This window comes from Nicotiana attenuata, chromosome 8 (genome assembly GCF_001879085.1).
Source record: "Nicotiana attenuata strain UT chromosome 8, NIATTr2, whole genome shotgun sequence".
NCBI lineage: Eukaryota > Viridiplantae > Streptophyta > Magnoliopsida > Solanales > Solanaceae > Nicotiana > Nicotiana attenuata.
Window position 1 is genome coordinate 20443235 of NC_031996.1, and position 16966 is coordinate 20460200.

General features: G+C 42.3%; 1 protein-coding gene across 1 annotated transcript; it reads right to left on the minus strand.

The window, feature by feature from the left end:
• Nucleotides 13449–16094, minus strand: LOC109231805 (probable zinc transporter 10). Its single transcript, XM_019397440.1, has 3 exons — nt 15425–16094; nt 14371–14520; nt 13449–13925 (listed from the first exon to the last, which is right to left on the minus strand). The coding sequence occupies exons 1-3, from the start codon at nt 16040–16042 to the stop codon at nt 13620–13622; spliced, it is 1074 nt and encodes a 357-aa protein (XP_019252985.1). The 5' UTR covers nt 16043–16094; the 3' UTR covers nt 13449–13619.

The window sequence follows — 16966 nt, forward strand, 5'->3', positions numbered from 1 at the left end:
CTGGTACTACTGCCTAAGAAGAAGGAGATAAACACATACTCAGATATGAGACCAATAAGCCTCAGCAACTTTATCAACAAAGTGTTCTCAAGGGTCATACATGAGAGAATGGTAAGTTTACTTCCTAATCTCATCTCTGATGAACAAGCAGGATTTGTTAAAGGGAGAAGTATTGTAGAAAATATTCTGTTAACTCAGGAAATAGTCACAGATATCAGGCTAAGAACAAAGGCAGGCCCTAATGTGATTATCAAACTGGATATGACAAAGGCCTATGACAGGTTGCCTTGGCTATTTCTGTCAAAAGTAATGAGAAATATGGGCTATGATGAGAGGTTTATTGGCATAGTATTTGGGACCATAACAAATAATTGGTACTCGGTTCTTCTTAATGGGCAACCATATGGTTTTTTCAAATCAACAAGGGGAGTTAAGTAGGGTGATCCTCTTTCACTTGCTTTATTCATCATTGCTGCAGAAGCTTTATCACGAGGCCTAAATGCACTTCATCATAATTTATACTTCTGTGGATATGGCCTACCCAAATGGAGCCCAAACATCAACCACTTGGCATACGCAGATGACACAATAATTTTCTCCTCTTCTGATAAAACATCTCTGAGGCTAATCATGCAGGTATTGACAGCATATGAGGCAGTTTTGTAAGGCCCCGAAAATTTTCGCCGCGGTTCGGACCCTTGGTATTGATCTAAGCTTGTAAAAAACAAAAGAAATTAATTTTTCCAAAAAATGCCATTATGCGGTCAAGAATGCGGTCGCAGATCTGGTATGCAGACCGCATTCCTACCGCATAGTGAAGCTGTGGTTTGGTAAAAACTTAAGGTCAAGATGCGGTCCAAAATGCAACCGTATAATTGATATGCGGACCGCATTTCTGCCGCAGAGTGGAACTGAAGAATTGTCAAAATTAGTGCTGAAAATGCGGTCTATTATGCGATCGCATAACCGGTATGCGGACCGCATAACCATCGCATAAATTCCTCAAGGATTTGTGAAGGTCAGTTCTGCGGTGCATAATGCGACCGCATAACAGGAATGCGGACCGCATTCCTGTCGCAGACCCAAACAGACCCCTCAGAGTTTTGGGGGCACTTCTGCGATCGCATCTGCGACCGCATTTCGATTCTGCGATCGCAGAATGCGACCGTAGATCTTGCTCGGCTTCTGTTTTTCTAAATTTTAAAACCCGGCCCCTTTTGTAATAAAACACCCAACCCCTCATTCTTTAACGATCTTCTACACAAAACAAGAGAGAGGAAGAGAGGGTCTTGAGAGAGAAAGTCATCTCCTCCAAAATTTGATTCTTCAAAACTATCCGGGCCGGGAAATCTCAAGCCTATCTTCATCCCCTTTCTCTTGCATGTAAAATCCCTAACCCTTTTCATTGAATTTCAGGTTTAAATTGGGAGGGGGGGAGTCTCATGCATTGGTTCTTGGAAATAATGGCAAAAATTGTGCATGCGTGTTTATAAAAACCTAAAACCTAGCGGGAGTAATTGGGTGGGAGCAAAGACTTATGCAAAGAAGGGGTTAATAACCTAAATATGTTCGGGTAGTGATTTTGAACCTTGAATTCTAGGCTATGTGTATTAATTTGTGTGCTATATTGCCGTTACTAGATTTTTGGTGAATTGGAAGTAGAAATTAAAAAGGGATTCAACTCCAGGTATGTATGGATAACTTTAACTCTTGTAGGATCCCCCTTGTTGTGACGAGCATACGGTATATGTACCTTGTATGAGAATATGTGAATTGATTGCCTTAGTTGATTTCCATACCACCAAGTTATATGTGATTGTGAGAAGTGATTTGATCTGCCTATCTTGTTATGTGCAAAGTTGTAAAAGCTTGAGGATGTCGACATGGAAGTATGTGTTTACTTATGTGAACTATTTGTGAATTCTTGTGATTTATGTGCCTTGAATGTTGTTGGTTAAGTCTTACGATATGATGGTGCAAGTAAATGGAAACAAACCAAATGTGGGTGTATGATTGTGAAAGTGTTATGTGGTAAGAACTGAGAAACAAATGATGGAAGGAAATCGTAAATGATGCACTTGGAACAATTGTGGTAGTAACATATTTGGCTTGTTGGGGGAAATTATTGTGGTGACTTAAATTGCATATGAGTTGTTGAATATGATGAAGTGGTATTTATGGCTACGGAAATTCTTGTGAATTGTTGTGGTTGTTCTTGAGGATTGTTGTTGTTATTCTTTGTAAATTGTTGTTGTTGTTCCTTGAGGGTCATTGTTGTTGTTTCTTGAGGATTGTTGTCGTTATTCCTTGTGAATTGTTGTTGTTGTTGTGTTATTTGTGAATTGTGATTGTTCGGTGGGATCGGGTTGCGCGCCGCAACACGAAGAAATAAGGTGTGGGTTGTGGTGATAAGGGTGGCCGAGGTAATAAGGTTGAAAAGCGATCGAAATCGCTATTGAAATGAACTATGAAGAAATTGTGAAATTATTGATGTGGAAATGTGGAAGGGGAAACAGGAGAGATTGTAAACTTGTTGAATTGCTCTTTCTTTGTGGATTTGATTGTTATTTCCATTAAAATTACATGCTTGTTTATGAAGGAGAGACTGTAAAACTTGTTTGGCTTTGATTGTTTCTTTCACGTGCATTTGATCGTTGATTCTATTGATGTCTGTTACTTGTGTGTGTTATTTGATTTTACTTGGGGTGAAGTTTGTTTATACATACCAGTACAATTCAAATGTACTGACGTCCCTTTTTCCGGGGGCGCTACATTCGTGTTATGATTGTAGGTGGTTCTATAGCAGGTACTCCAGTCCACCGACAGTAGAACCTCCTCCATTTTCCATCAGCTGTATTGGTGAGCCCCTTTCCTCTCGGGGCCCTACGTGGCTCATGCCGCCTTTCCTCCAGAGTTTATATTGGTATTTGTGTAAGGTATAGCCGGAGCCTTGTTGCCGGCATTTCCATATTATTCTTCAATTGTATTTAGAGGCTCCGTAGACAGGTTGTGGGTAGTGTCGGGCATGGGAATTTAAAATAGAAGTATTGATGTTTGGCAATGATGTATAAAACTTGTAATACCTTTACTATGGCGAATGAAGTTGCTAATGGAAAATAAATGGAAATCGTGAATGATATGTTTATAGAACTTGATTAATGGAGTCCATCTCCAATTTATTCATGAGTTAGTTTGGGTAGAATGAGATCTAACAAGCTTGCTCGGTCGGGTTTACTCGGTTGAGCGCCGGTCGCGCTCCTCGGATTTTGGGGTGTGACATCTCCAAAGTCAATAACACATGCTCGGAGCATATCCTCCGAAATCTAAATAGTACGCTCGGACTGTCCGTCCGTCTGGGGATGAAATACTGTGCTCAACTCGACCCGTGTACCCAACTCATGCTGAACTGCCCTCCAGAAATGCGAGGTAAACTACGTACCTCGGTCAGAAATAATAGACACAGGCACACCATGAAGACGAACAATCTCCAGGATATAGATCTCCGCTAACCTCTCTGAAGAATAGGAAACTGCCACAGGAATGAAATGCACTGACTTAGTCAACCTATCAACAATAACCTATACCGCGTCGAACTTCCTCTGAGTCCGCGGTAGTCCAACAACGAAGTCCATAGTGAAACGCTCCCACTTCCACTCGGAAATTTCAATCTTCTGAAGCAACCCACCAGGTCTCCAATGCTCGTACTTTACCTGCTGACAATTCAAACACCGAGCTACATATGCAACAATATCCTTCTTTATCCTCCTCCACCAATAATGCTGCCACAAGTCCTGATACATCTTGGTGGCGCCCGCATGAATAGAATACCGGGAACTATGTGCCTCCTCTAGAATCAACTATCGAAGTCCATCCACATTAGGCACACAAACTCGACCCTGCATCCTCAAAACTCCATCCTCTCCAACTGTAACCTGCTTGGCACCACCGTGCCGCACTGTGTCCCTAAGGACTAGCAAATGAGGATTATCATACTGCCGATCTCGGAGACGTTCAAATAATAAAGACCGAGCTACTGTACAAGCTAAAACACGGCTGGGCTCAGAAACATCCAACCTCACGAACTGATTGGCTAACGCCTGAACATCCAAAGCAAGCGATCTCTCACCGACTGGAATATACGCAAGACTGCCCATACTGGCTGACTTCCTACTCAAAGAATCGGCCACTACATTGGCCTTCCCCGGATGATACAAGATGGTGATATCATAGTTTTTCAATGCTCCAACTACCTCCTCTGCCTCAAATTTAGCTCCTTTTGCTTGAACAAATACTGCAAACTCTTATGATCTGTGAACACCTCACACGACATGCCATATAAATAATGCCTCCAAATCTTCAGCGCGTGAACAATGGCTGCTAGCTCCAAATCATGAACTGGATAATTTTTCTCGTGAATCTTCAACTACCGCGAAGCATATGCAATAACCTTGCCATTCTGCATCAACACCGCACCAAGTCCAATACGAGATGCGTCACAATATACTGTAAATGGCCCTGAACCTGTGGGCAAAACCAACACCGGCGTTGTAGTCAAAGCTGTCTTGAGCTTCTGGAAGCTTGCCTCACACTCGTCCGACCACCGGAACTGGGCACCCTTCTGGGTCAACCTAGTCATCGGAGCTACTATAGATGAAAACCTCTCTACGAACCGACAGTAATAACCCGCCAAACCCAAGAAACTCCGGATCTCTATAGCTGATGTGGGTCTATGCTAGTCCTTAACTGCCTCTATCCTCTTCGGATCCACCTGAGTACCCTCTGCTGATACAACATGACACAAGAAAGCAATTGAACTCAACCAAAACTCACATTTCGATAACTTCGCATACAACTGACTGTCCCTCAAAGTCTGAAGAACGACTCGTAGATGCTACTCATACTCTTCTCGACTACGGGAGTAGGTCAAAATGTCATTAGTGAAGACAATCACGAAGGAATCCAAATACGCCCTGAACACTCGGTTCATCAAATCCATGAGTGCTGCTGGGGCATTTGTCAACCCAAATGACATCACCAAAAACTCGTAATGCCCGTACCGAGTGCAAAACGCTATCTTAGGGACGTCGGATGACCTAATCCTCAACTGATGCTAGCCAGATCTTAGATCAATCTTCGAAAAATACCTTGGCACCCTGAAGTTGATCAAACAAATCATCAATCCTCGGCAATAGATACTTGTTCTTGATGGTGATTTTGTTCAACTACCGATAATCTATGCACATCCTCATCGATCCATCCTTCTTCTTAACAAACAACATCGGCACACCCCAAGGCGAGACACTAGGCCTAATAAATCCTTTATCAAGCAAGTCTTGCAACAGTTCTTTCAATTCCTTCAACTCTGGCGGGGCCATGCGATATGGCGGAATAGAAATGGGCTGAGTGCCCGGAGCCAAATAAATACAAAAGTCAATATCCCTGTCGGGTGGCATACCCGGCAGGTCTACATGAAATACCTCTGGATACTCACGAACAACGGGTACAGAATCCATAGAGGGAACCTCAGCACTAGAATCACGAACATACGCCAAATAGTCCAAACATCCCTTATCAGCCATGCGCCGAGCCTTCATATATGAGATAACCCTGCTGGTAGAATGACCAGGAGTCCCTCTCCACTCCAAACGAGGCAACCCTAGCAATGCGAAGGTCACTGTCTTGGCATGACAGTCCAATATAGCATGATAAGGGGATAACCAATCCATCCCCAAAATGACACCGAAATCCACCATATGGAGAAGTAGGAGATCTACGCTAGTCTCAAGACCCCCAATAACAAACACACACGAACGATAGACACGATCTACCACAATAGAATGACTCACCGATGTAGACACATATACTGGAGCACTCAAACAATCACGAGGCACAACCAAATACGTAGCAAAATAAGATGACACATAGGAGTATGTAGACCCCGGATCAAATAGGACTGATGCATCTCTACTGCAAACTGAAACCATACCTGTGATAACGACATTGGATGCCTCAGCCTCAGGTCTGGCTGGGAAAGCATAACATCGGGGGTGGGCCCCACCACTCTGAACCACATCCCTGGGACGGTCTCCTGCTAGCTGGCCTCCACCTCTAGCGGCCTGACCTCCACCTCTAACACCTCTACCTCTACCTCTAGTTGTCTGACCCCTGCCCCTAGCTGGTTAAGCGGGCGGTGGAACACCCGGTTCCTGAACCATGGCACGAGAACCCTAATACTTAGAACTGCTCGACGCTCGAGGGCAAAATCTAGCAATGTGCCTCGGATCGCCATAAGTATAACAAGACTTCGGCTGCTGAGACTGAAATTTACCCTAACGGCCTGAGTAACTACCCTGAAAACTCTGGAGCGGAGGTGCACTAATAGGAGCTGGTGGTGCAATGTAGGGCAACTGATTAGAATACTACATATGAGAACCACGACCACCTGGAGCACTATGAGAAGCCTGAAGTGCTGAATGGAACGCCCTGGGAGGATAGCCCCTACCAAAATGTCATGACCCTAGTTCGCCCTCTGTGAACTATCGTGATGGCGCCTAGTCTCTATGACTAGGTAAGCCTAACAAATGCGAAAAAAAGAAACAATTGCGGAAAGAAAGTAATTAAAAAATCGAGATAACAAGTTAAACAGTGTTTAATATGCCGTCTGGCATATAACAGTACACGAATCTCAATCTAACACTCCCAAAATTCGGAACCTCATGAATCACAAGCTAAAAGATTACATAATAAGCTCTAACTCCAGAATGTTTACCAACAAGAGAAAATACAGAAAGGGCTATACTAGTACTGAGAATAGAAAGGGACTCTTCGGTCTGCGGACGCGGCAGATATACCTCGGAGTCTCTACAAAGCGCCTCACCTCAAGCGTGATAAGACTGAGTGGAAGTACCCGGACCTACACATGAAAAACAAGCGCAAGAAAGGCATTAGTACACCACGGCGGTACTCAGTAAGTGCCAAGCCTAACCTCGGTTGGGTAGTGACGAGGAAGGTCAAGGCCCTACTGAGGTTAAAGGAAGTACAAGATATAACAGTGCAAAATAAGACAATATACTTAAGTGCAACAGTAAAAAGTAACACAGGATAAAAAAGAAACGTACCCTTTAATAGAGACATAGAAATCACGGAAATAAATACAGCTCGACGCAGAGATAATAACTGGGGGATCTCCTAGGATACCGTCCTGTAGTCCCCAAATATAAATATCCAGTGGATCTTCCGGGTGCAGTACCGTAGTCCAACTCATAATGCGCGGGGATCTACCGGAGTCCCGATCCATAGTCCCAAATATAAATATCCAGTACTGGGGGAGTCCACCGGGTGCAGTCCGTAGTTCCAATACAAAAGTGCAGGGGGATCTTCCGGAATACAATTCTGTAGTTCCAATGTAAACATACAGGGGGATCTCCCGGGATACCGTCCCGTAGTCCCAAAGTAAACACACAGCAGCAACACGAAGAATACTCAATTCAATTCAAATTTCCATGCCAAAGTAATACGGGTATATCTAACCTAGCATGCTGCACATAATCCAAATAAGGCAAATTGAGAAAGTAAGGCAATTAAGTCAATTAAACATGCTTTCCTAGGCTAATAGCAGGCTTAAATTACGCACAGTATGAACATGAAAAAGGAAATCACATTATAGTTACTTAAAGAAAAATGGATTTTCAACAATTAGCACAAGTATGCACTCATCACCTCACGTACAAGGCACTTCAATTATCAACAAACCAAATCCTAAGGGGTGTTCCCCCCCCCCTCCCCCACAAGGTTAGACAAGACACTTACCTCGAACCGGCTCAAAATCAACCCGAAACCACGTTCTTGCCACGAGTACTCGACTCCAAAATGGCCCAAATCTATTCAATTCAATTGCATAATGTAAATAACACTTCAAGTAACTGATTCTACAAATAAGTTCTAAGCTAATACGGGAAATTAGGTAAAATGACCAAAATGCCCCCCGGGGCCACGTCTCGGAATCGGGTAAAATTTATAAATTCAGGATCCTCACACTATCACGAGTTTTGTCATACCGAAAGTACCAAAATCGGACCTCAAATGGTCCCTCCAATCACCACTTAAATCTGTCCAATTAACCACTCCCTAACCCCCAATTTACCACTGATTTTCCTTCAAATTCATGCTTACAATGATAAAAATCACCATAATAACGAGTTTAGGTTCCAAAAATCTTACCTCCTTGAAGCTCCCTTGAATCCTCTCTCAAAAATCTCCCAAAAAGCTAAAAATCCGGATGAAAATGGTGAAAGAACGGGCAAAAATCACGACTGAACCTTTATATAGGTTCTGACCCAGGACTTCCGCACCTGCAGACCTGCACCTGCAGTCCCAGGTGCGCATCTGCGAGATTTCATTAATTCCCTTGGGATCGCACCTGCACTTCTTCTATCGCACCTGCGCTCACGCAGGTGCGCTCAAACTACCGCATATGCGGAAACTGGCCTTCCCTCACATGGCCGCATCTGCGGTCTCTCGGCCACTTCTGCGGCGCTGCACCTGTGGTCCGCAAGCCGCAGGTGCAATTATGATGGCAGACTCAGCAGCTTCAGCTGCAAATTCCCAACTCCAAAATTCTCGTTAACCATCCGAAATCACCCCGAGGCCCCCGGGACCTCAACCAAAAGCGCGAACAAGTCATATATCATTATCCAAACTTATACAAATCTTCAAAACACCTCAAACAACAACGAATCAACCAATTAGCATCGAATTCAAGCCTAAGAACTTCAAAACTCTCAAAATACGCTTTCGATCAAAAAGTCTATCAAACCTCGTCCAAATAACCTGAAATTTTGCAAGCACGTCAGATTCAACACTATAGAGCTACTCCAACTTCCGGAACTCCATTCCGACCCGATATCAAAATCTCACTATCGAACCGGAAACTTCAAAAATTGAACTTTCGACATTTCAAGCCTAATTAAGCTACAGACCTCCAAAACAAAATCCAAACACGCTTCTAAACCCGAAATCACCCAACGGAGCTAACAAGAACCAACAGAATTCCATTCCGAGGCCGTCTTCGCACTGTTCTGACTACGGTCCAAATTCTAAAATTTAAACTCTAATTTAGGGACTAAGTGTCCCAAAACACTCCGAAACTCAAATTAAATCCTCCCGACAACTCACAATAGCAGAAACAAACACTGGGAATGCAATTAATAGGGGATCGGGGCGTAAATTCTTAAAACGACCGGCCGGGTCGTTACATCCTCCCACACTTAAACATTCGTTCGTCCTCGAACGAGCATAGAAACATACCTGAAGTTGTGAAAAGATGAGGGTAACGGCTGCGCATATCCTGCTCGGTCTCCCAAGTCGCCTCCTCGACCGGCTGACCCCGCTACTGAACCTTCACAGATGCAATGTTCTTTGACCTCACCTTTCGAATCTGCCTATCCAATATCGCCACTAGCTCCTCGACATAAGATAGATCCTTGTCCAACTGGATTGAACTGAAATCTAACACGTGCGACGGATCACTGTGATACCTCCGGAGCATCGAAATATGGAATACCGGATGAACTCCTGCCAAGCTGGGAGGTAAGGCAAGCTCATAAGCAACCTCCCCAACAAGCATCAATATCTCAAAAGGGCCAATAAACCTCGGACTCAACTTCCGTTTCTTCCCAAACCTCATAACACCCTTCATAGGCGAAATCTGAAGCAGAACCCGCTCTCCAACCATGTAGGAAACATCATGAACCTTCCGGTCCGCGTAACTCTTCTGCCTAGACTGGGCTGTACGGAGTCTATCCTGAATCACCTTAACCTTCTCCAAAGCATCCCGAACCAAGTCTGTGCCCAATAATCTAGCCTCACCCGGCTCAAACCAACCTACCGGGAATCTACACCGCCTACCATTCAAGGCCTCATACGGTGCCATCTAAATACTGGACTGATAACTGTTGTTGTAGGAAAACTCCGCCAATGGCAAGAATTGATCCCAAGAACCTCCAAACTCAATCACACACGCACGGAGCATATCCTCAAGAATCTGAATAGTGCGCTCGGACTGTCCGTCCGTCTGAGAGTGAAATGTTGTGCTCAACTCCACTCGAGTACCTAAATCATGTTGTACGGCCCTCCTGAATCGTGATGTGAACTGAGTACCTCTATCTGAAATGATGGAAACCAAAATACCATGCATACGGACAATCTCCCGGATATAAATCTCCGCCAACCGCTCCGAAGAATAGGTAGTACTCACAGGAATGAAATGCGCAGACTTGGTCAGCCGATCCACAATCACCCAAATGGCATTGAACCTCCTCGAAGTCCGTGGGAACCCAACTACGAAGTCCATGGTGATCCGCTCCCACTTCCACTCTGGAATCTCTATCTGCTGAAGAAATCCACCCGGTCTCTGGTGCTCATACTTCACCTGCTGACAATTAAGGCACCGAGCTACAAACCCAACTATATCTTTCTTCATCCGCCTCCACAAAGAGTGTTGTCTCAAATCCCGGTACATCTTCGCGGCACCCGGATGAATGGAATACCGCGAACTATGGGCCTCCTCTAGAATCAACTCTCGAAGCCCATCAACATTGGTTACACAAACTCGACCCTGCATCCTCAATACTCCTTCATCACCAACAGTCACATCTCTGGCATCGCAATGCAAAACCTTGTCCTTAAGGACAAGCAAATGAGGGTCATCAAACTGACGCTCCCAGATACGATCAAACAAGGAAGACCGAGAGACCACGCAAGCTAGAACCCGACTGGGCTCCGAAAGATCCAATCTCACAAACTAGCTGGCTAAGTCTTGAACATCCATCTCCATGGGCCTCTCTGCTGCTTGTAAGTAGGCCAAACTCCCCAAACTCTCTGCCTGGCAGCTCAAAGCATCGGCCACCACATTGGCCTTGCTTGGGTGGTACAAAATAGTGATATCATAGTCCTTCAGCAGCTCTAACCACCTCCTCTGTCGCAAATTAAGGTCCTTCTTCTTAGACAGATGCTGCAAGCTCTGGTGATCAGTATAAATCTCACAAGGCACACCGTACAAATAATGACATCAGATCTTCAAGGCGTGAACAATAGCAGTAACTCGAGATCATGGACAGGATAATTCTTCTCATGTACCTTCAACTGTCTGGACGTGTAGGCAATCACCCTACCGTCCTGCATCAATACCGCTCCAAGGCCAACCCTCGATGCATCACAATAGACAGTATAAGACCCCGAACCGGTAGGCAATATCAAAACTGGGGATGTAGTCAAAGCTGTCATGAGCTTCTGAAAGCTCTCCTCACACTCTTCCGTCTACTGGAACGAAGCACCCTTCTGGGTCAGCCTGGTCATAGGTGGTGCAATAGATGAAAATCCCTGAACAAATCGACGGTAATAACCCGCCAAGCCAAGAAAATTGCGGATCTCTGTACCTGAGGATGGTTTGGGCCAACTCTGCACTGCCTCCACTTTCTTCGGGTCCACCTGAATACCCTCACTCGAAACCACGTGACCCAAAAATGCCACAGAATCCAACCAAAACTCACATTTCAAGAACTTAGCATATAGTTTCTTCTCTCTCAAAGTCTGGAGCACTATCCTTAGGTGCTGCTCATGATCTTCCCGACTCCGGGAATATACCAGATGTCGTCAATAAAGACAATGACGAATGAATCAAGATATGGCCGGAATACACTATGCATCAAATGCATGAAGGCTGCTGGGGCATTGGTCAGCCCAAATGATATAACAAGGAACTCGTAATGACCACATCGAGTCCTGAAGGCAATCTTCGGGATATCTAGCTCCCAAATCTTCAACTGATGATAGCCTGAACGCAAGTCAATCTTAGAAAACACACGAGCACCCTGTAACTAATCAAACAGGTCATCAATACGAGGCAAAGGATAACGATTCTTTACTGTAACCTTGTTCAACTGGTGATAATCAATACACATACGCATAAAACCATCCTTCTTCTTCACAAATAAGACATGAGCACCCCAAGGTGATACACTGGGCCGAATGAAACCCTTATCAAGGAATTCTTGTAACTGCTTCTTTAACTCCTTCAACTCAGGAGGAGCCATACTGTACGGAGGAATAGAAATGGGCTGAGTGCCCGGCAACAGATCAATGCCAAAATCAATATCTCTATCAGGCGGCATGCCCGGAAGGTCAGCTGGAAACACATCACAGAAATCTCGTACTACTGGGACTGAATCAACTATAAGGGTATCAATACTGACATCTCTCACATAAGCTAGATACGCGTCACACCCCATTTCAACCATACGCTGAGCCTTAAGGAATAAAATAACTCTACTGGAAGTATGATCTAAGATACCCCTCCACTCTACTCGCGGTACACCTGGCATATCCAGCATCACGGTTTTCGCGTGACAATCAAGAATAGCATAATGGGGCGACAACCAGTCCATGCCCAGAATAACATCAAAGTCTACCATGCTGAGCAATAACAAATCGGCTCTGGTCTCAAAACCACTAAGAGCAATCAAACACGACCGATAAACGCGGTCTACAACAAGAAAATCTCTAATAGGGGTAGAAACATAAACAGGAGAACTCAAAGAATCCTGAGATACGCTAAAATACGGGGCAAAATAAGAGGACACATAAGAATAAGTGGAGCCTGGATTGAATAGAACTGATGCATCTCTATGACAGACCAGGATAGTACCTGTGATGACATAATCAGAGGCCACGGCCTCAGTACGGGCAGGAAGGGCATAGTATCTGGCCTGGCCTCCCCCTCAAGGGCGACCTCTACCTCCCCGACCTCCACCTCTAGCTAGCTGAGTAGGTGGGGTAGCAATTGGTGCTGTGATCATAGCCTGAGAAGTCTGCGGGGCGTGCTGTGGCTGAGAAGTCTACGGAGGTGCACCCCTCCTAAGTCTGGGGCAATCCCTCACCATATGGCGTGTGTCACCACACTCATTGAATTAATTAACCAGTGACAAATTTTTTACATACCTTCGTTGAATAGTGTACCTGTTTTTCTTTTCATTCATACTTGGGAAGGATTTAAATAAATAACTTTACCACATTTTTTTTTCCTTCCCCAATTTTAGACGAAATAGAAAAGTTGATGGGCAAATTTTTGATGTACCCTCCATTTCTAAATCTATGAAATACACAAGGGAAATATTGTTAGGATTTTGATTTTGTTTATAAACCATTCAACCGGGCTATGCTGGCCTGATGTGTGGCATTATCTCCTACCTCGTATATAGATCGTAAGAATAAGTATAATAGAGGGAGACATAATACTTAACCTTCAGAGTCTAGGACCTGGTGCGCATAACACCATACAAAAAGGGGTCGCATTGTTATGTAGCTAGGAGATGTTGTATATATTGGTAAGATTCACTCGCTAGAAAGTCTTATATAAGATATGTCGATTTTGCCACTGACAAACATTATAGGAAATTAAAAGAGAAGACATATTTTACACAATATTTTGAAGCTCACAATGAGTCACGAAATTGAAAAGGATACCAAATTACAATATTTAAAATTGGAGGAAAGGAGGGACGGAAAAAAGGGGGAGGATTCACACAAAAACTTATTTCCTAAAATAATCAAGGAAACAAATCTTAGGCCCATTTAGCCATAAGAGACATGCCACCGGCACCAAGAAGAACAGCCATGTAAGACTTGATCTGTAGCTTAATACTGCCTTGTAACTTGTCACCCATAAAATCTGCAGCAAGAAGATCTACTAAAGCCATATAGATCAGAAGGCCAGCAGATGACGCATTGAGCAATCCAACGGTTATTAATGCCCGAGGGCTGTTCTCCTCGTAAGTGCTTGAAAGTGCTATCCCAAGTGCTATACCGAATGGAGTTGTTACTGCGAAGAAGAATGCCATTATTGCCTTCTTCAACAACTTGTACTCAGCCTGAATTAAACAAGAGTATAGTGGCAAAATGATTAAAAGAAAACAGTTAGTTAACCATCCATATTATCAATTAAAAAATGGGTTGGATAATGAACTTTTTAAAAAGATAAGAACCATATTATCCATTTAGAAAATGGATAACCAATGGGTCTAACATTTACATTTGTAAAGTTTCAAATTGGGGGTTCCTCAAGTTAGGGAGATTAAGAATTCTCCCAAAAGTGATCACATGCAAGAAGTCATGGATAATCCGCCAGTTAACTCGGTTTTTATCTATACTAAATATGGATCGGGTCGGATAATTGATCCGTTTTTTCATTACCCGTTTTCGACCCGACCCGCCCGTTTGCCACTCCTAGAAGTATATGAATTAGTGATATAAACATGAATTACTGAAATTGAACTGAGGATTATTTTAATTCTATGTCATAAAATGAAAACTTGCCTGGAGAATGCAACCACCAAGTCCCATTCCTTCAAACATTTGATGAAAGCAAAGTGCAGCGACAAGTCCTTTAATTGTGCAAGTATTGTTTGAAGCACCTAGAGATAGTCCTATCACTATTGAGTGCACAATGATTCCCAGCTCTAACACCTGCCAAAAACGTTTCCGTATTTTTAAATTATTTAGCTGAAGTCAACATAACTATAAGAAAAGGTTGACATAAAATGTTTCAAGAATAAGGCATTAGTTGTCAATTATTTATCTGTACCATAATAATTAACATACTATTGTTATCCTTTCAACACAAATCATTTCACACATTAGAGTGCTACCGAACGAAAATATACTCCGCCTATCTCAAGCTAGTGGAGCCATTTCAATTCCCAAGAGTCAAATAACCAACTAGCTGTTTTTTTTGTGTGCGGATATTTTATGAATATCGATCGAATGGGAGTATTATTTTAATAAGACAACTGGACTTAATACGGAAAATATTTAAAACGACCATACTACATTGAGTCAATCCACATGGCTTAGATAACAATATCCGTGTTCGTTTTTCTCCCATCCTTCACTGTCTAGTTCGATGATATCAATGTGTTTTATTATTCTAATTAAAATAACATAACAATCCAACGTCAACAAAGTAGCAACACAGTGAACAATAATTAAGTTGGTCGCTATCAAAACATATATAATATTCAAAGAGTTTACAAACTAATCCATTCTTTTCTAATTCCCTTTAGTTTATTTACACTTTGATAAGTTAGTTAATTATCTCCAAACTATTTTGACGACATGCTTCAAAATTTCAACCATGTTGAATAAAAAATGACATAAAGCAAATTGATTATCAGTACTCCTTCCATCCAGTGAAGGTGTTTGACTTTAAATGGAGTGTAAATAAAAATAAATATTTTTGAAACTTGTGATTTTACCATGATATTTATATAGCTTTAAAAATTATATTAAAATGTGAAATAAAAAGTTTAAAGTTAAATTATTTATCACATAATAAAACGGGATGGAGGGAGTAACATAATAGGAACCTAACCATGGCAATCACTCTGTATCGCAGTAATTTCGTGCCATCAACTCCATCTTTAGTCGAAAATGATCCATGGTGATGATGGGAATGAACATGGTTTCCAGCATTTACCGCTCCCATTTCCTGATCACCACCTTGACTTTGACTTTCTGGAATTACACCAGCTTTGTTTTTCTTGCTATACAAACTGGTAGCCATGGAGTCAATAGCCAAAGTAAAAATAGCAGACAACATGGCAACAAATCCAGTGAAGGGAAACTTATGCCACGGGTTCTCTTTCAAGCAACTGGACGACAACATGTCGAATGAATCCGGCAAGACGTGCATGAAACCGGTGGCTAGAATAATTCCGGCAGCAAAAGCCTTGACGATCACAAAGAGGCTACGTTCCGGGCTTAGGGCCGGAATTGAACGTGTGACCAGTGGAAGACATACTCCGATCATACTTGTGATTAAGATGGAGACTATGGCTATGATTTTTAAGCTTAACGCTTTTGATTTGTTAATACATGAGCTGTCATCTTCTGCTCCACAATCTTCCACTACTGACAAAGCTTGAGGTGTGAAAATTGAGATGAGAATGAAGATTATGGCAATGTGCTTCAAAACCTTATAATTAGCCATTGTGAAATAGAGAGGTTTGAGTGAATAATGTGTTTTTCTTTGTTTGGTGTTATGAGTTATGATACCTAGGAGCAACAATATATATACGTAGAACTTATTTGATTTTGTGTGCTAGGGTTAAAAAATAATGGAATTAATTAAGCAAAAAGAAAATCATATTGAATATTCAGTATCCAAATATTTTTGTTAAATCAGGAGGCGAAATGGAAACTTGAAAGTATAACACTTCTTCACCCAAATCATGTGGCGGCATGAAAATGGCATGCCATTGACCATAGTTGACATCAGCCACAAGAATATTTTTACAATAGAGAAATAGAAGTAAACGCTATATTAGGGAAGGCATGAACTGCACCTAAGTGTTTTATAAAATTAATTTAGTACAAATGGAGTTTGTACTTGGAAAAATACGGACATGTGTATCCTGATTCCACAACGACAAAGGGTGTATATTTTTAAGGAGTTGTTTGTTGTGCTGAATTACGAAGGCACGTGCTTGCAACGAGTTTTGATGTTGACTTTGTAGTTTCAAATCGTGCGTGGAATTTACAAAATACAACCATTTCATGATTATTAAAAATGCCTGAAAGAAAGGATGGATGATTGAAATAAAACCAATATTTAATTTGATGATTGTGCGATTGCGTTCAATATCCACAAATGATTAATGCTAAAATAGATAAACTAGTTTATCTGATTAATTTATGTCACAAGAGAAATATCAGCATTAAGTGGGTTCACCGACTAAGCGAATGTGATGAACATGCCCAATCATTCTCATTCCATAACCTTATAAACAATTTAATAGAATATGTTAAAATGATGCAATTCAATAACTTGGCCAAAATTAGTTTTCTATAATAGAAAAATAAAAGCAAACGCTATTAGCAAAGGCATGAACTGGACCATAGTTTTCTATAAACT

Bases quoted from the DNA above. Each gene is read 5' to 3' on its own strand.
- LOC109231805 (XM_019397440.1), bottom strand. From the start codon at position 16,042: ATGGCTAATTATAAGGTTTTGAAGCACATTGCCATAATCTTCATTCTC. The intron at 14,521-15,424 runs GTTAGGTTCCTA...CGTTTTTGGCAG, and splicing joins GATACAGAGTGATTGCCATG to GTGTTAGAGCTGGGAATCAT. The intron at 13,926-14,370 runs GCAAGTTTTCAT...TGTTTAATTCAG, and splicing joins TTGGTGGTTGCATTCTCCAG to GCTGAGTACAAGTTGTTGAA.